Source organism: Erpetoichthys calabaricus, chromosome 4 (assembly GCF_900747795.2).
Source record: "Erpetoichthys calabaricus chromosome 4, fErpCal1.3, whole genome shotgun sequence".
NCBI classification, from domain to species: Eukaryota; Metazoa; Chordata; class Cladistia; order Polypteriformes; family Polypteridae; genus Erpetoichthys; species Erpetoichthys calabaricus.
The window spans coordinates 198,171,628-198,191,727 of NC_041397.2; the positions used below are offsets into that span (position 1 = coordinate 198,171,628).

The window sequence follows — 20,100 nt, forward strand, 5'->3', positions numbered from 1 at the left end:
CACAGTCTGAATACATGCAGGTTAGGTGGATTGGCGATTCTAAATTGGCCCTAGTGTGTGCTTGGTGTGTGGGTGTGTGTTCTGTGGTGGGTTGGCACCCTGCCTGGGTTTGGTTCCTGCCTTGTGCCCTGTTTTGGCTGGGATTGGCTCCAGCAAACCCCCGTGACCCTGTGTTCGGATTCAGTGGGTTGGAAAATGGATGGATGGATGGATATTTTAGGGAATCATAATACAAATGTGTAAAGTTAGAGAGAGTTGGAAAAATCTCAAAAATATATACCATCTCTCACGCTGGATGTCAGTTTACATCTTGAATAGACTCGAGAAAGCAACCCATCATTTGTACACCACTCATTCTAGTCATATTAAATTATTGCTAACTTGGCAGTTCTCTTTTCTTCATGCACCAAAGAAAGTAGCTGATACTCATTCTTTATGGGCCAAAGGTGTACCATAAGTATAGATCCACTGTCAACTTCCAGCACAACACTGAAACAACATTTTGCCTCAGGAACGCATCTATGAATGAAATGAAAATAAGAGAGACAATGAGAGAAACAGCTGAAGATCAAGCCAACCATATCAACTACTAGTAACAATACTGAAGATTCTACAGAATGGGTAGCTACAAAGTTTAACTAAAATCATCAGACACCAAATTAGACACACTGACTAATTGAATGTGTGATTAGTGTAAATTTGTACTTCATTTCTTTGCAAACATAAGTAGACAGGCTCATTTTAATGCACACTTGGTGGCTTTCCACCATTCCATTTTTTTAGCCAAAAAAAAAAAGGTTTAGCTATTATCAAGATAGCAAAAAAAAAATGACCTGCCCCATACATCTTTTCAGGAGAAGTATAAGTGTACTCAGAAAAAAAATATAGCTATATTGGCTTTCCTTAAAATGTTTGTTTTTTTTTCTGGACCATTAAACTTTAAATAACTCTCCATACATCTATCTATAGGTACACTTGAAAAAGCCTACACTGTTTATTTTGCTTTTCTGTGGATATCTGGTCTAATTTAGAAACAGTTTGTGCAGAGGTCTGTCTTATCTAGTAATGGCTCTAAATCTATTGGATTACTGGAGGGATTTTGCCTTCAATTAATCTGGACTGGGAAAGCTGAAGACAGCTGTGAAGACAACAGCTCCATTTTGTTGCAGGCTATCCTCCACTGTGGCTGTCTGTGCAGGTTCCAGGCATTGTTGCAGCGGGATGAATCTCTTTTGCTTTTCCCTGGTAAGTTTAACGGGCTTCAGCTCACCAAATAAAACAAACGTTCAGCTCTTTTAAGGAACTTTGTAGTGCATAACAAACAAAGAAATATGTGGTGCCCAGCTTTGTAGGTATTTTCTCTGCTGTATACTTCTCATGTGAGAAATAAATATGGATCAGGAAGCTCTCTGTTGAGACTCACAAATGGATAGTGTTATGCACTCTTATTTTATTACTGCCATATTATTTTTCTTTAGCTTTGTTCTACAAAGAGAATTGTGTATATTAATATTTTTTTATGTATTATTTTAGTTATTTCTCCAAGTACATAAACCGTTAATTTAGATAGATAGACTCTTCCTTATTTTTAAGTTAAAATGTTACAGATATTAAACCATTATTAAAGTAAATAATATAATGTCAATGTGGATAAAGACTTTAAAGCATAATAGTTTTGAGTTTTCATCTGCTTGGGGTAAACAGCAAGACTATATTTGTACTGACAGTTCCCTAAATACGATCACGAGTTAAAGACTGGTCATTTCTGGGTTCTCGGTACACTAGCTGAGTGCCCTTTTTATGTTATTGTTATGCTTGGTTCATTAGAGTGAATGGACTTAGCGCTTTACTTTTGACATTTAACAATCACTTTTAAGTGTAATGGATATTTTTTTGGTGAGCAACATATTTTAACATAAGGTATCAATTCATAAAAAATTACTAAAATTCACATTCTTTTAGAGGTCACTAGAATATTTGGATCATGTATTCAGACAATAGTAACTGAAACCCAGTGCTGCACATTTTATTTCCAGTGTAATACTACTATTTCAGCAATTTTTCCAGGTTCTATACCCACTCAAGTCAGTTTATTGTTATGGGGGCTGAAGCCCATCCCAGAATCATTAGGTGCAAAGCAGTTCTGGCAGTCTATCAAAAGGCATAATTGTCCACACACCAACAGTGTACTTAATCGTACATGGCCAATTTAGAATCACTAATTAACCTAACCTGCATCTACTTCATTGAATACAACCAATACAGACATCATGTTTGGGCCAGGATTGTGAGGTGACAACACTAACCTCCATCCTCCTGTACTGCAATACTGGTCCATCTTGGAGTGTTCTTGAAATTGTAAACCAGAGGTAAATTAATACTTCTTTGAAAATATGTGTATTCTTTAGTTGACCAGGTTTCAAATTTTAAAACCAATGCTTAATTTAAAAGAGGGAAAAACTTACGGTGTTTTTCATATGAATGCCTTTCCATGCCAGCATCTATTTACTAAGCCAGAGTAACTGATTTTTTTTTCTTTTGTGATCATGGGAAGCTAGAAACAGGCACAAGGCTATCATTCCATTATGGGGTCTGCTCACAAACATACTGTACCTGCACATTCCATGCCACTTATCACCATGATCACTTTCTATCTATCTATCTATCTATCTATCTATCTATCTATCTATCTATCTATCTATCTATCTATCTATCTATCTATCTATCTATCTATCTATCTATCTATCTCAAAACAATCCAGTTTATTTGCAGTGCCCTTCTAATTGGCAATTAAGAGTGATGTACTAATATTTAAATTTAAAATTGTAACCAGCATATGCACCATATGAAGTACATCCATACATACTCATACTTATATATACATCTTTGTCTGTCTATCTTGTCCAGCCTGAAACATGAAGACAGCTTTATAGTAAATGGGCACTCTCAGCTATTAGGGAGACATGAGCAGTTTACTAAGAAATGAAGGTTCTTCCTGGTCTTCACTTTCTAGACACATGGCAAACACTTTCACTATATACTATCATCACAATGTTTGGAGTGTTCTGTTGCCTTTTCCTTAAGGTTTTTATCCCTTTAACTGTATTTTGCCTAGGCCTAGTGAAGGTCTACATTGGTTGTCCATGTTCTCCAGGTGCCTGTATGTTTTCTTTTCTCTTAAATTTCTGAAATGTGCTTGATTGGTTACTTATCTCCTGTAAAATGGTCCAGGGTGAGTGACTCCACAATTTATTGACTGGTGCCCCATTTGGACTTGGTCCCTGCCTTGTGCCTGATGCTGACAGGATAGTTTCTGGCTGCTTCTGACCCTGAACTAGACAGATTTAGGAATGTCATATTGTGTTATGATATGTCTTTCTGTTGCAATAATTTTACTTGCTAATTTCTATCTTTTGACCCTTGCTACTGTTTCTAAATATATAGTATGGCATTCAAGCCTCAGATCTAGACTCAATAGAGAATAGAGTGTTAGCTCTTTCAATCAAAGTGGTTTGTGGGGATATCAGTGTGTTACAGTGGAAGTTATATTCTTCCTGATACCTGACATAAAGTTTGTCTCCATATGGCCTAATTTTATTATACTAGATTTTGTTTTTTTATGAGGATTTATGTTACAGTACTGACTTTTCCTGGGCAAAAAATATGTTGTAATCTTATTTAAAAAATACAGTTTTAAAGACAGTCCTCTTAGTCAATTTCTTAACTTTAAAAAATAGAGAACTCATTCTGATTAATTTTAATCATTCTTTGAAGGAGGGCTCTATGGACAGTCTTTATGAACCAGTCCAAGATCCACATGATACTCAGGACTATACAGCAAGCAGCAGACCAACAAGCCCTGCTGTACAAACTGGGGGGATACTACAAAATCAGGGGGCAGAGAAGTCCATCTCATTGGTAAGCATTAAGTCTCATTTATTATATGATGTGCTTATAGCAGGGCTGTGCCAGAATTCATTCTTGAAAGACAAACAAATATGAATATCAGATGCAAGCAACATATATAGCATTGACGTTTACAATCTGGATCAAAATGTTCCCTTTTATGAGGTAGTATGTATCCAGTGTCACACACGTGCAAGTGGGAGGCAGCTGAAGGGCTTATATAATCGTAACAACTTATCCCAACAGGGGGCGGAGGTGGTGTACTGACTCTCTTTCTCAGTTCTCTACAGACCACTCCCGGGAAATCCTGGCAGGTGCCGAAGCCCAGAAGAAGACACTTCCGGTCCCCACCCCGAGTGCAACATCACTTCTAGTTCCTGCCCCGAGGGTGACATCACTTCCGGTCCCCGCCCCAAGGGCAACATCACTTCCAGTCCCCGGCCCGAGGGCGACATCACTTCCGGTCAACTCTCCATAAAAGCTGCTCCCCTTCCTCTGGTCATCAGTTCTGTCTTGGACTCAGTAGTGTAAACTACCCTGTAATATTCTAACAAACTACCATTTTGCAGCCTGGACTACAATATATGGGTGGCCGCCCCAAACCCTCTTGCGATGTCTGGAGTCTCTTTTTGTGACAGTGGTGTAGTTGGCAGAATCCGGTCCTAGAAGAAACAGGGACAGGACCAACTCCTCTCCCTCGTTCTCTTTGCCTATCGGGAAGTCCCACAAGCTTCTACGGGGTTCTCATGATTTGAATTGTACGGATGACAACCTGGGGTATTCTGGACATTTTAAAGGAAGGCTGGGAAGGAGAGGCCCTTCCCTCGACAAATGTACTAGAGTATATCACACAGTTATGCAATAGATTTGGAAAGATCAGACCCATTGTAAAAAGTCATATGAAGGAAGTGCAAGCAGTACAGTCCTGCTATTATGACCATGGCACAATTCTCCGAGAGTTCCATCTGGGGGAATCGCATCATGGTATTGGTCCCCACCTCTCATTCTAAATTGCTCTCCCATTGGCTCGGCCCTTATGAAATTAAGGAGAGGAAAGGATTGGTTGACTATTTAGTGAAACAACCTAATCGTCGACCAAGCGAGCGGATCTATCATGTGAACTTGCTGAAACTGTGGAAGGAAAGGGACCCTGACCTCTCCTCCGGTCAGCCCTGCTCATTCTTTGCTCAGACAGACACCCTTAATTTCAGTGAGGAATTAACTGTAGGACAGAGACAGGAGCTGGAAACAGCTATCCGGTCCGTCCCGGAAGTGGTGAGTGTAAAACCGGGTCGGACCTCTCTGATTGCGCACAACATACTGACTGAGCTGGGGACTGTAGTCCGAGAGCGCCCCTATAGACTCCTGGAGGCAAAGAAAGCTGAAGTGTAACTGGAAATCAAGCGATTGCTGGAACTAGGAGTGATCGAGGAGAGCTTTAGTTCCTGGTCCAGCCCCATTGTCTTGGTCTCTAAGCCGTACGGCAGCTGAAGGTTTTGTAATGACTTCCATTGGCTTAACCAGATTTCACAGTTTGATACTTATCCCATGCCACGCGTGGACGACCTCTTCAAGAGGTTTCTGACCACACTTGACATGACCAAGAACTACTGGTAGATTCCTTTAATGGATTCCGCAAAGGTCAAGACCGCATTTAGCACCCCTAGCAGACACTGGCAGTATCACGTCCTTCCATTCGGGTTACAAGGGGTTCCTGCGACTTTCCAGCGTCTGTTGGACAAAGTGCTCCAGCTCCATAATGCATATAGTGCTGCCTTTCTGGATGACGTCGTCATCCATTCCAGTACACGGAAGGAACACATACAGCAGGTCAAAGAGGTATTGTGGACACTAGGAGAAGCCGGGCTGCGAATCAATCCCAAGAAATGTTTCTTTGGACTGAGGGAAGCTAAGTATTTGGGCTACCTGGTGGTTCGAGGTACTGTAAGACCACAGTGGTCCAAAATAGATACCATTTTGAAATTACCCCATCCACGAACCAAGCGGCAGGTCCAAGCCTTTCTCGGATTGGCCAGGTACTACCGCCGGTTTGTACCTCGGTTTTTTGAGAGAATGGCACCCTTGTCTGATTTGACGAAGAAAAGGGCTCCCAACAATGTACTATGGTCCGAAAAAATGGGAGCTGCATTCGGTGACTTAAAACAGGCCCTTACTTCAGCACCAGTATTAATGTCCCGCAACTTCTCTCTTCCATTTGTTCTCCAGACGGACGCTTCAGACATAGGCCTGGGGGCCATGTTGAGCCAAAGTGTCAACGGTCCTGAGCCAGAAACTGCTGGACCGAGAGACAAGGTATGCAGCGGTGGAAAGGGAAGGCTTGGCGATCAAATGGGTGATTATGCAGTTGAGGTACTACCTCTTGGGCCACGAGTTCACTCTGGTGATGGATCATGCCCCTTTGCAGTGGATGGCCCTTCACAAGGAGTCGAATCTGCGGGTCACGAGATGGTTTCTTGACCTACAACAATACAAGTTTTTGCTCTTTCATCGTAAAGGTTCTCTCCATGCCAATGCTGATGCCCTCTCTCGGGCACACGACCTCTCGGTGCAGGCCGCCTGACACGACGGGTCTGGGCTAAGGGAGGGGCCTTGTCACACACATGTGAGTGGGAGGCAGCTGAAGGGCTTATATAATCGTAACAACTTATCTGACCAGGGGGCGGAGGGGTGCACTGACTCTCTTTCTCAGTTCCTTACAGACCACTCCCGGGAAATCCCGCCAGGTGCCGAAGCCCAGAAGAAGACAATTCCCCCTTCCTCTGGCCACCAGTTCTGTCTTGGACTCAGTAGTGTAAACTTTATATATAATGTGTGTGTGTGTATATGTACGAATATTTTGATGGGCAGCCATAGATTCCCACAGGGTACGCTGGAAGTTGGAGTTTGATGTAGCCCTGTTGGGTTCAGTGGGAGCTGCCAGAGGAGCTGGAGAGCCTTACCTTAAACTTCCATCACACTTGGGAGTGATTCCAGGTAACACTAATGAGCCACCTGGAGCACTAAAAGGACCCACATAATAGGGGCCGCCTCACGCCATTCAGGGAGCCAGAGTTGGGAGGAGGAAGACGAAGTTCAGGAAGACTGAACAGTGTACTTTGGTACTGTACTGTGCCGTACTCTGGGGAGCGAGGAAAAAGTGCTACCCCACCTCTGAATAAAAGGGTGTTGTGTGCTGCACTTGTGTCTCTGCCTGTGTGTGTCGGGTTAAGGCAGCTGTACATGCCTAGGGTTTCACTTTATATATATATATATATATATATATATATATATATATATATATATAAATATGCATTTTTGATGAAAAATTAAAAGTAAAGTACATTGCATACATGTCAATAACTTAAAAGGTGACAATATTTTCAAGTGTCACTTCTGTATGTGTTCTCCTTCCTTTGTTGGTGTACAATCAGAAGTAAGAATGGCACCTTCACTCAAATTCCAGAAAGTTGGTGACTTGAGGCAAGAAAGTTTCTGACACTGCCATTTTTTCAGAAGTCTCCAGTCTGGATGAATTGTCTCCAGTCTGGATAAATTGCTTTTTTATTTCAGGAGTTTGTATCGAGTATTAATCACAGATATTTTTGATGAAACAAGATTGGGCAGGACTGATGCACTGTAGGTGCATGTTTATGATTTGTTAGTATTTAATTCTGTAGTAGTTTATCTAAATCCTGAGTGACTCAACTACCCTACCTAAACTAAACTGTAATAGTAAACCTTACTATTGTGTTCTCCCAGTTATAAATTATAACTGTATACATGTAAGTTGTCACACTGTAAATGGTATTCACTCTAGGAAGGCATTATCTAAATGCATAAACTTATTTGTAAAGCATTCTGAAGTTGAGTAAGCAGAGAACACACACAGGTGAGTGACGCAGGAAGGAAACAGAAAACTTGAAAATGATGTGACTGTACAAGATAAGGTTGAAAGATTTACTTGGTTATTCAGTGCTGGGACTTGTGGGAACCAATTTTAAGAATTGCTTTAGCTTGTTTTTTCTTTGAGCTGTGACTTTGTTTCTTTGTGGTAGGGTGTTGAATCATTAGTGTGACTCTAATTAATATAAGTGGAAAATACCACAGTGAGCTTGGAGAGGTTTTTGAATTTGATAGCTCTATAGTGTACCCAGAAATGATCTGCAAGGCAGCTTTCTGTTTTTTCTTCATAAGAAATTAAGACTCACATAGCCACACTGTTGAAATGCCTTTAAGTCTATACAGTAAAAGCTGTAAGCTATTTTTAATTATGCAACATTTTTATTTCAAGTTTACCCAAGATTATTGCAGTGCCTAAGGGTGATGTTTGCATAGCATGCATTGTTACTCAATCTAATGAATATTTGTATTCAATTAATTTAATCAGTTTAAGATGATAATTCTTAAACAAGGTGACCTTTTAGTGTATTGTACTCTAATACTATAATTACTAGTCATTTTGCAGAAATCCCCACATGACAGAAAAGGAGAATGCAAAAGCAATAAAAACAAAAAAGTAAGAAAATGTATGCATGGCCTAATATTTAGGTGCTTTCAGAGACTTGGTTAGCTGTTTTGAAAGTTGGAGCATTTTAAAATTTTCTATTCACTTCATTAAAGACTTTATCACACTTTTTAATACATATTTTGTAACAGTGAGTCATGCAGTATTCAAAAATAAGTCAATGTAGAATGTAATTACATATACTAGTAGTGTACATAAAATATGTTTTAACACTATTTTAAATTATCATGTGGCTGAAATTGCTTTCATTGATAGCAGACTGCAACAAGTGATGAAAAGATTCATGCGCTGTTCTTAGCTGTTATTGGATATGGATAGTCTCTGGCTATTGTTCAGATTTCTTAAACATAACTATTTTCAAAGAAGTACACAGTGTAGAGTTAAAATTTGTGGTGAAATGTCCTGCTAAAATTGTAGGCTGCATCTGAACATAATAGATAGTAGACTGTTGTGGCAATTTGATAATAAATTACAGTGTCAGAGAAGTAGTTGGGTCAGGTCAGGTCAGGTCAGGATGGGAAGCATGCACTTGTACAACGTGATGCTACACCCACCACATGATGAAACAGCTGGGGATCCTGGTTGGCAATCCCCCAGGCAAACACGAGGTCCAGTCCCTGTTAATCTTTAATCTTTAGATAATGCAGTTGTGAAGCTGTTTTTAGTGTAAAGGAAATACGTATTTAGTCACTGTAGCGTGAAGTGTCACTGAATCAGTCAGTCAGTCAGTCAGTCATTTTCCAACCCACTATATTCTAACTACAGGGTCATGGGCGTCTGCTGGAGCCAATCCCAGCCAACATAGGGTGCAAGGCAGAAAACAAACCCCGGGCAGGGCACCAGCCTACCGCAGGGCACACGTACCCACACACCAAGCACACACTAGGGACAATTTAGATTTTTAGATTTTTTTATTTTAAAATAGACAAGTTCACAAATTTGACAATGTTTATTAATGGAAGATTCTTAAACTTCAAAAATGCTCACAACATGCTGTATTCTGAATCAAAATTTGTCTAGAAATTTTTTCTTGAAGACAAACTTTCCAACTATGAACTAAATCCATCCACTGGGAGACAAGTTGTTTCATGTGGACAGACAGATGGTCAGACATACAGACTTGGCTATTGCAGTAGGTGCTATCTGCATTATATGCAAACACACCTAAAAAGACAAAGAATGTTGTAGATTATTTCGATTTTTCCTGTTTCTTTACTTTAATTTCAAATCCCAGGCAATTTATGTTTGTATGAAGAGTATGTGGAGTTTTTGGCTATTTAGTTGAGTAAAAAGTAAGTCTAATATGCAAAAAATTTGGATCTAGCATATATGTGTATCCAATTTTGTGTACCAAATATTCAACAATAATGCAAAAGGGAATTGTGTGCTGAAGAGTTTTTATGCTTTGGCCAGTTTACAAGCCTTTGGAAAGTGGTCAGAGGAATTTAAGTAAAAGTCCTCAAAGGAGTGGCAACTTTGCTTAGAAACCAATTATATATCCAATTAAGCTACTTTATAGTTTTGTCTGAGCAGTTTCACTTGAAAATATTGTATAAAATGATGGGATGAGGCAATTCAAATTTCAATACCCCCTTTTTGCTTTCAAAGAGTGTTGGCCTAAATGTGCTACATTTAACTTGGTTCTGAATTACACTTTCTTATTTGACCTCTCCACACATAAGAGTAGGAGCTATTTATTCTTGCCCCCAGGAAATTCAGAACTCTGATCATCATACATATGGTTAAATTTTATCAGCTTATAACCATTTCGTAACCCAATTGACAAGAACTGGCAATAATAAATGAAGCTTTTCAATATTTTAAGGGATTTAATATTATAATTTAGGAAGACCTCAGAAGAAGCAGTGAAAAAAGAATATATGCTATTGTACATCATAGTCCCTGATGGTCTGTGTAATCTGGGCGGTATCTGCTGACTATTGCATAATATAGAGCCATGTACCAATAACATAATGCTTTCTTTATTTCAGGAATTGTTGCATTCTCGTAATGTGGATTTAAAGAAGAAAAAAAGAAGGTCTGTAAAATTTTATTTTTTTGTGATGCATTTATTTGAAAGATCCCCGAAAGCCTTTTAGGTTTGTAAATAGCAGAACCCTTAGAGCACTGTTGCTAACCCATGTACTTTATGAAGAGGGCTAAGACACACTAACCTCATATTAAAGATAATGCCATTAGTGAAAGCTTTCAGATACTTGCAGCTGTACCACAGTGTGTGTTCTCAGCAGGACTTTACCCTTTTAAGCCTTGGGTCAGCTGTCTATTTATGTTCTAGTTTAAAAAACATTAAACGCCACACTGAGTGTTAGATTGTGTAATGTATTTAAATTGGCTCTGCATTTAAAAGATAAAACAACTGGGGAATGTGAAAGTGTTAAGCATTAATTTCATTCTCTCTTAAATTAATGGGTATACAATGTCATATAGGGTGGTATGGGCAAGTGGAATTACTGCTTCACAAGCCCAAAGACCTGGGTGTAAATGATTTCTGCTTCGACCCCTAGCTGTGTGGAGTTTCTTCTTTTTCATTTGTCATCTTGTATTTTCTCCTAGTATTCTAGTTACTTCAACTGATAAATCTCAACTGTTCCATTTTGAGACCAAATATACCCAGGAGTTGACTCGTGTCTCGTCAAGCACTGGTTTCTGTTTACCACCTAAAGCTTCCAGGATAGGCTCTGACACCTATAAAAATAAATACAGTAAATAAATAGATAAATAAATAAATAAATAAAATAATCTTCTGAAAATGGATGAACTTATGTATAATGAAAGTGTTTTTTGATTTGTTAATGACGAATTGCACCCAGTAGACACTTGATTAGATACACCTATCTAGTACTGAAAAGCACCTCTTTCTTCATAGTATAAATTCAACAAAATGTTGGAAATTGATCTTTGGTGTTTTGATCCATGCTGACTTAGTAGATTCAAGTAATTCCTGATGTTTTTGGACACATGTCTGACTCAACAGAAATCAGAGAAACATTTAAATTGTTGAGGTCAGGAGATGAAGTAAGGGTCGATACTAGGGAGAACACAAAAGATTTTTCAAACAACCAGAAAACTCTAAACAAAAATCACAAGTCACAAGTCAGAAGTTGAGTCAAAAAAAAGTTAAGGTAAACGTAGAAATTTGCACACCAAATACTTATTTGATCCAAAGTAGGATAAGAAAGATGTGGTGACCCTTTAACCAGTTTCACCAATGATGTCACATGCTGTGCAAAATCCCCTAAGAAAGTGGGGTCCTGGGGACCCACTGTGGCTGTAGGTTTTTGTTCCAACCATATTCACAGTCATTGATAATAATTGATAATAACTGATCTCATTTGAATAACTGGTCTTTTATTTCTCTTATTCTTCATTCGGAAAAGCACATCAGTATGACTTTTACATTTATAATACATTTGGAAATATTTCCATTTTTGGTACAGCTTTATATGCTTAACTTTCTTTTGTTGTTATCCTATTATTTTACCCTTTTCTGTGTAGTGTGCTCTTCTGATATATCCTAATAATGACAATTAACAACAAGAAGGGCAGACACCTCGGCAAAGAGCACTGAATGATAAAGGGCTGAAACGACTTCAGAATCAGACACACTAATTAGTAAATAATGGATTAAATAACCAGAACACCTGGACAAGTACAATAAAAATCAAGATAAGAATACTATTTAAAACTTAAACATTATAATTTCTACATTGATCTCAAAAAACAGAAACTGGGAAATAACACCTCACTTAATTAGTCTGGGAGTCCAATTAACAACAAAAGTTGGTTGGAGCAAAAACTTCCAAGGACCGAGTCTGGTAACCACTGCCCTAGTCAATGGCTGATGCAAAGGCTCGTAAAATGGCAGCTCTGTCAAGAATCTAACATGATGTCATGGGAAGACGGTAAAAAATTACAAATCTTTTGGGAATCGAGATAGCAAGTGCCAAAATTGAATTTCTTGAGGTCAAAAACTCAGTTTAGATGCATCTATGTCAAAAGAACTTTATAAAAGGCAGACAAAGTTAATAAAAGACACCAATCATAACAACACTCATGCTGCAAACCTCACATTCCACCACATCACACTGGGAGGCCAAAAAGGCCATTGGTGTAAAATTAAGTCACCATGTAAAACCAGCTTGAGATGATGCATGTTTTGTGGTATGGTATGTTATCCTGCTGAAAGAATCCATGTGTGAAAGGGGTAGTTATAAAGGGAGTTTTATGGTCAGCAAAGCCTAGGTCCACTGTGTCATTCAAGTGATGTTCTATAGATATTAAGAGCCATAATGTGTTTCAGGAAACCATTCCTTATTCTTTTTACCCTGTCAACACCTGTCTGAACTGAAGCTGTTTTACAAAAATCCTTGACCTACAATGCACATATTGCAGAAGAAATCAAGATTTACCAGACCAATCAGCACACTTTCAGTCTCCACTCGCCTAGTTTTGGTGCCTTCTAAAGCCTCATTTTCCTATTCTTAGCTGGAAAGTGTGGAACCAAAAATGGTTATCTTTAGCTGTAGCTCATCTACTTCAAAATCCATTGCACTATGTGGTAAGAGAGGTCTTTCTGCAAATCACAGTTGAAAACATTGGTAATTGAGTATGTGTGGTGTTTCAATTTAGTCTTCCAGTTAATAAGGTGTTTTCACTGCTCATATCCCATTCTTTATAAACTCTAGAAGCTGTAATGTAAACAAGTTCCAGGAAGGCAGCTGTCTCAGAGATGTTGCAATCACCACATTTAGCACGAACAATCCTACTATGATCAGTTGCTTAGTTCACCTGTACTACATACTGTATATGTTGATTTGTATATGTTGGTTTCTGAATGAATGATGTTTAAAGGAGCAGACCTTTCTGTAGTAGAAAGCAGTTAACTGATCAAGTATGCATGGAGTGTAATTTATAAACCCTTAATGGGGTACCCTCAATCACTACTGTTTTTATGATTAGATTTAGAGGAAATATGCTCCAAGGAGCAGGCTCTGGCACATCTTATATATAAGCGTCTACACATGAAAGTGTGTGCGTCTGTCCGGCCCGGAAGTGAGAGGTGAAGTCAGGGTAAGGGCTCCACCTCCGAGGGTACACAAGCAAAGCCAACACTTCAGCAAAGTGAAACCTCTGAAGAAAGAGTCACTCGCTTAGCAGCTAATACAGTAGCAAGGCCAGCAAAACAGTATCCCTTTTACTTTCCTCCAGCCGTTAATACAAGCGAGGCCAGCACGCAGGCAAAAGGAAACCTCCGAAGAAAGACAGTCGCTTAACCACTAATGCACAAATGATGCAAGCATGTCAGCAACATGAAACCCCCTAGGAGAGAGATGCCCAAAGTAGTTCCTTTCAATTACCTGGTATCTCTACATTTCAATTTTTTTCTGATGATTTCAATAGTTTTTAGGACCCGCTTGCTTTTTACAGCATGGGCTTACACAGCTAATATAGTATAAAAAATTTATTCCAATTTAAAAGCGTCTTAAACCAGTCTGGATGAATTTCTAAAAATCATAAACTCATCATAGAATCACCTGTAAAAAATGCTAAGTTGCATGTAAAAAAACCTATTCAGAAAATTGCAAAAAAAAAGCTAGTCTTAAAAAACAGTGGTTCAAACAGAATGCTCCCTGTTGATAATCCATAAAATTGTTGTTAAAAACACAATCCATACATTTTCAATATATTAAAAAAAATTATTTTAGGTACTTTGACAAATGAGTTGCTATTGAAGCCACTAGAATAAATATACTATAGTTCATGACGGAAATCTAAGGATAACACATGTAGAGAATTTTACTTGGACAGCCTTGCATATTTAGCCACAATTTATAAATGGAAGCCAAAAATATTTTTTTACAATACTGTTGATAAAAGGTGCATAACTGTAGATAAAAATAAACTAACTGGTATTATTGGCATTTACAAGTTTTATATTTACAACTCTTCTAGAATTTATATTATTTTTTATTTAAAAATTACAGAGCTGTATCTTCTATAATGGTCACTGTCCTCTTCTTAAAAATATATATTTTCTTGAAATGTTTCATTTATTTGGTAGACAATTATTTAGCATTTAAGATTTTTCGATTATTTATTTCCTTCATCCTTTTGTCAGATTTTACAGTCTAATGACTTTGCTTTCACATTTATGTGCATTTCTATCATTTATTTTTGTTGTTCTGTTATTTCCCTGTGTTTACGATTGCTATGATATTGAAACTCACAGTATTCACGACTGCATGCTTTAACCTATGACATTTTAGTGACATTTGACATATGACATTTTACTCTGTAAAAGGAAACATTGAAATATTGTATGGTTATCAGCTTACATGATCAGTGTACTTACCGACTGTAAAAAGGGCAGTCAGTCAAAATAATTAAAGAGTAACAAGCCAGGAGAAAGAACGGTGTCAAAGGCAAAGCAAGGATCAAAACTGAAAGTCAAAAAGCAAGAAATATTAAAATCAAAATTCAAGCCATAAATTGTAGTCAGGGGGCAGAGGTCTGTTTCAAAATACCAGTAATCAAAGCTCAAAGTAAGTAGTACGCTAGGTTTGGTCAAATCTTGGATGCTATTAAATATATTAGGGTGATTTTTATATTGATGTATCAATGGTGCAACCCCAGTGCTTCTTGGGAAATCCTCATGGAAACAAACATTGCAGCTCATATGATCCCAAAAACAAAAATGGTCTCAAGAAAAGCCAGTAAAAAATACATAACTTCCAAACAGAGGTTTTAAACAAAATTCCAATTTCAGAATTTGATTACTTAGGTGATAAAACCCCCAAAATGACACCAAGATTAATATTCCAGCTTAAAGGAAACTCAAAAAAATTTGAAATGATGCACAATACATACCAGACAATTATAACAATCAGTTCCTGGACCCAACCTTCAGATTTTTGATTAATTTTCTGTTTGATGTTTCCTTGTTTTCTTGTAGGGTTTTGGAAACTTTCTTGCACATTGTTTAATGTCTCATTTTCTTTTTGTTTTTAGCACTATTGGATCTAGCTTGGGCCCTATAAGAGCTATTTATTGTGGGTGGATACTCACACTTTAGTATTATTTGTAACTTCTTCTCTTGGCTAGAGATGTTGCTTATTAGGGATTTGTTTGAGTAAAATGATATATAACGATTTATAACTAAAGGACATCAGTGCATGTTAAGGACATATGCACTTGTGATGACAGTGAGGAAGCATTTCTTTGCACCGAGGGTTATGGGAAAGTGAAACACACTACTGAGTTAAGTTGTTGAAGCAGAAACCTTGACAACCTTTCTAAAGTATCTTGATGCAATATTGAGATACATTCGTTCTTGGTTAACTAAATGTGCTTGGTGGACTGAATGGATTTGTCAAATTTCTTATGTTCTAATATTTTTATGATGCAAGAGGTATTTCTTTATGTAACTGAAAAAACAAAAGTTCACTAAAGGGGGTCAATTAAGAGATTTTACAAAATAGCAGACTAATTAGAATGAAGTATTTTTCTGATTTTTTTCTTTTTCTTTTTTACTATTTTTTGAGGGATAATGATGTAGACAAACATGTTGTAATATTGGCAGGGGGAATGACTAGCATAATATTTGAAATTGTGCATTTAATACAATTTATTACTGTGTTGGATTAAAAAAACTCTATATAAAGACATTAGCTATGCAAAGAAAAGTTTTTAATTTCTCTCCTGTGCAAGCTGTAAAACTCATAAGAATAATTTGAATTAAACAAAGAATATGAACTTTTAAAATTGATAAATGTATACCAACATATTTTATAAAATAAATTATTTTGTGGTTCCTTTAGAGTAAATATAAAACTATTTCATGTTTTACATAATGTACTATATTTCAAAAATAATATGAATATATAAATACATTTTTATATTCTTGCATTTAAGTAGTATGACTACTAACACTTCCAAGTCTAAATGATATATAGTATTTGTAACAAGCTAGAATAAGTAAGTAGGCAATACCTCACTTTAGAAAGACTTAAAGTGATGAACATGCTGAGTTTTAAAGCTAACTTTTTTTAAAACAAGCATTAACAAAATCCTCTTTAGCATAACCTTCTAAGCTGCTTCCATTGCAAGAGTTTTTAACACTCTTATCCGTTGAAAGCAGAAGACTTTCCCTGAGTTCAGTCAAGGCTGAGGCCCCAAGTAGCAAGCCCTCCATTATAAACATGTTTAGGAACATAGAGAAGGTTATTGTCAGATCTTAGTTTTGATTTCTGTTACAGGTTTATATTTTTCTATGAACATGTATCTGTTTAATATGAATATTTCCAATGGAACTCTTTTATCCATTTAATAAACTCTTCTCTACTTTTTATCATATGGCTCCTTTAAGCTAGGCATCTCCTGTTATTTGTATAAGAAATAATAAATCCTTTAAGACTAAAGATTACTAACTAAAAAAGTGTCCCAATTAAAATAACACAGTAAGATTTTAAGTGTACAATATGAAATGTCTGCTATTTTCTAGCAATACTGCTTTGCTCCTGATAGTTCTGGAATATGGTTAGAAGCAGGAGTTGGGGATTTTCTCTGTGGCAAAATAGGAATATTTCAAGTTTTTTTTTTTTATAATTAGTACTATTCCATACAACTACAGTATGATCTTTATAGTTAATGGTTTTAAAATTAGTTTTGTAAAGCTATAATTATAATTAATTTCTGTGGTTTCATATCATAATAATCATGATAATAATAAAGTATATTACTGTTTTAAGGGTAATTGTTGCAAACCATCTATTTAGTTAATGAAACTGCTTAATTCAGTTTCTGGTAAAAGGAGTGGCTGCCTACCTGGCACCATGGATAAGTCTTCCTGGATAGGGCACACTTTTATGCACAGATTTGCAATTATTCATATTATTCCAGTATATATTTGGAAGTCAGACTAATATACTTAACTTTGAAGATGTAGTAGGAAAACTGAGTACCAAGAGACACTATCCTGGATAATATATGAAGAGCTCGCCAGTGGATAGGATTATAGGCAAAATGTGTGCTATAGGCTTCACTAAGTCTCTTAATAAAGGGATGAGGTATATACAGACATGCACTCACTTATCACAAGTCCAAATAAAAAATGCAATTTATTTAATGGTTACCATAAAAAAATGTTTTTTGTGTCTTTTATCTTTTCACTCTCTTAGGGCTCCAATACCAAGGTCGACGTCTCACAATGAATCTTTTGGTATGTATATTTTTATGAATTGTGATTAATTATACAACAATGCATTATTTTATTCAAGTATAAAGATGCTACTTTTGTTGTGCATTATATAAATACCATTAAAATATTTACTGATTTTAATTTACTGAAATCACCTTTACACAAACTTTAATTTTCAAGGATAACATGTATACATAACATATAACATAATACTCATCAAATTGCAACTTAATTGAACAATTGTTCCTACTGTTCTTGAAATTCTACATTGTTTAGTGATGCATACTGAATACTATGTAATAATCATATTACTTCAATATCAAGAAATGGAAGCAGAAGCCGCAAATGTGTGAATCAAATTTAATAAACATAGTCATTGTTATTCTAGCATACCTGGGCACTGTTTGGGTCATGAAAATTAGTGGCTTTCAGAATTTTCTTGTGTGTATCTTTCAATAGCATCAACAGTGATTTTTATAATTTTTGTTGCATTATTTTAAGTACTTGGCTAGTTTGAAAAATCAATTTACTTCCACATGTTTTCATAAATTTCTGGAAGTGCTCATATATACAGATAATGTCACCGTTTTTGGGAAGCAGGGTTATCACGACATAATAAAATTGCTTCTTTCATGCCCACTGAAAGGCTCTACTAATTTTTGCAAGTCACTACTTCATCATGCTTGCCACTACACCCGGTAGCTTTCCGCTGCATCCTCCATTTCACCAGTATTTTAGTAACATAAAGTCAGGTTTAAGGTGGGAGCTTTACCAGCATACACTCGGTTCATGGCCAGTACTGTCATACTGTGATAAACTGAGATTCATCCATTGATAAATTCAGAGAGGACTGTTATTGTGTTATCTACTAAAACAATTTGCAATCCAAGATTGTGATGTGCAACCCCAAAAATATTTGCGTGCAGTGTTATTTTAATATGCCATTGTGAACTCTGCATTTTGAATGAAGCCAATCAATCCAAAAGATCCAGTTTCTAAAAGTATCAAAGTAGATTTTTTACCAAATAATACACTTTTTAAAAAGTAAAATTAAATTTTTTAAATGTCTTATGTATTGTTGGTGGGGATATTTTTAGGTGTCTTATGAAATGATTATTACTTAGCATGTTATTTAAGTTTTGCCTGTAAGTACTAGTGTGAATTAAAATGAAACATTTTTGTGTAAATTTCATTAAGTAAAAAACCTTATTCTTTCACTGGTATCCAGTAATTTCTGATCTCTCTATTTATATGTATAGACTGCAATAATCTCTTCCGACAGACTTCAAGGAAAAAGGAAAGCAGCATAAATAACGCAAAGAATCATTTTCAGGAAGGTAAGCAACTGTCTGTCCCAATTTGTCCATTGTGTTTTATTTTCAGTAATATAATTTATGTTATACAAGCTGTGGAGTATCAGCCCCAGACACACAGGCACAAAGACACAAGTGCAAAATACACCCTTTCATTTTCTTTTTCTTAGCTCACGGTGCATAAATCACCACCAATAACCTCAGTTTCTTCCTCTCTCTTTCTTTCTTTTCCTCCTCTCTTTACCGCATTCACTCCTCCACACAAACTCTGTCCACCACCTCCCGACTCCGGCTCCTGAAATGGAGTGAGGCGGCCTCTTTTATAGTGCACCCGGAAGTGCTCCAAGTGCACTCCGAGCTTCCCTTGGCAGCACTCCCGAGTGTGGCAGAAGTGCTGTAATAGTCCCCAGAAGTACTCCACATGTTCCTGGATCCTCTTCTGGCAGCACTTCTTGGTGTGGCGGAAGTGCTGCAGTCTATGGCTCGGGGACTGTCCAGGCACCCCCTGGTGGTGACCACAGCTCCCAACAGGGTTGAACCTCCAAGCTCCAAGCTTGTGGTCCTGATGCAATCCAGGGAGGCTGCCCTCTTGCGACCCGGGGGAGGTATTGTTGTAGATATATCCTCTTCCCTGGTCCTTCCATCATTGAGGCATCCCAGCCGCGCAAGGGTCCCAGCCATCTGCCACAAAGCCAAGCATGCATTCATCCATCCATCCATTTCTCAGCATGTTGGAGGCCATTCCAGCAGTACTAGGTGTAAAGCAGGAACCAACCAGTCGATTTAATGATTAATTTTAACACCAGTAAATAAAAGATTAAATACAGGATTGATTTCCTTTTAAAGTTGAACTCCTTACCATGAAAATAATCTAGTAGAAACACATAAATATTAAAGACAAAAAACGGCATTGTAAAGTTAGTTGCAGTTAAGAGGCTGATGGGAGCTGGATTTGTCAGTAAAGAATATAGATTAAGTGTGGCTGGTAAACTAGGAGAATATTCAGCACAGATATTTAGATGGTCTTATACAACTGTAAGGTCAATGAGTGGCATTGCAAAAAAACAGCTTCTTCATTGGTGTGATTGCAATAAAATTTCTTTCATTGTTGAAAATATTGCCGACCAGTTGTTGAAAGA

General features: G+C 37.2%; 2 protein-coding genes across 4 annotated transcripts in view; both read left to right on the forward strand.

The window, feature by feature from the left end:
• The first annotated feature begins 974 nt into the window (after window positions 1–974).
• Window positions 975–19,145, forward strand: LOC127527555 (putative uncharacterized protein ENSP00000383407). Its single transcript, XM_051926637.1, has 6 exons — window positions 975–1,245; window positions 3,775–3,918; window positions 10,423–10,469; window positions 17,629–17,669; window positions 18,908–18,985; window positions 19,132–19,145. The coding sequence occupies exons 1-6, from the start codon at window positions 1,222–1,224 to the stop codon at window positions 19,143–19,145; spliced, it is 348 nt and encodes a 115-aa protein (XP_051782597.1). The 5' UTR covers window positions 975–1,221.
• LOC114650489 (SAM domain-containing protein SAMSN-1-like) overlaps window positions 18,895–20,100 on the forward strand; it is an 85,611-nt gene continuing 84,405 nt past the window's right edge. For 2 of the 3 annotated variants that reach the window (XM_051927079.1, XM_051927081.1), the window contains exon 1: window positions 18,901–18,985. The gene's annotated coding sequence lies outside the window, so the exon portion shown is untranslated. Of the gene's footprint in view, window positions 18,986–20,100 lie in introns of all 3 variants that reach the window. The other variant, XM_051927080.1, reaches the window with a different exon arrangement.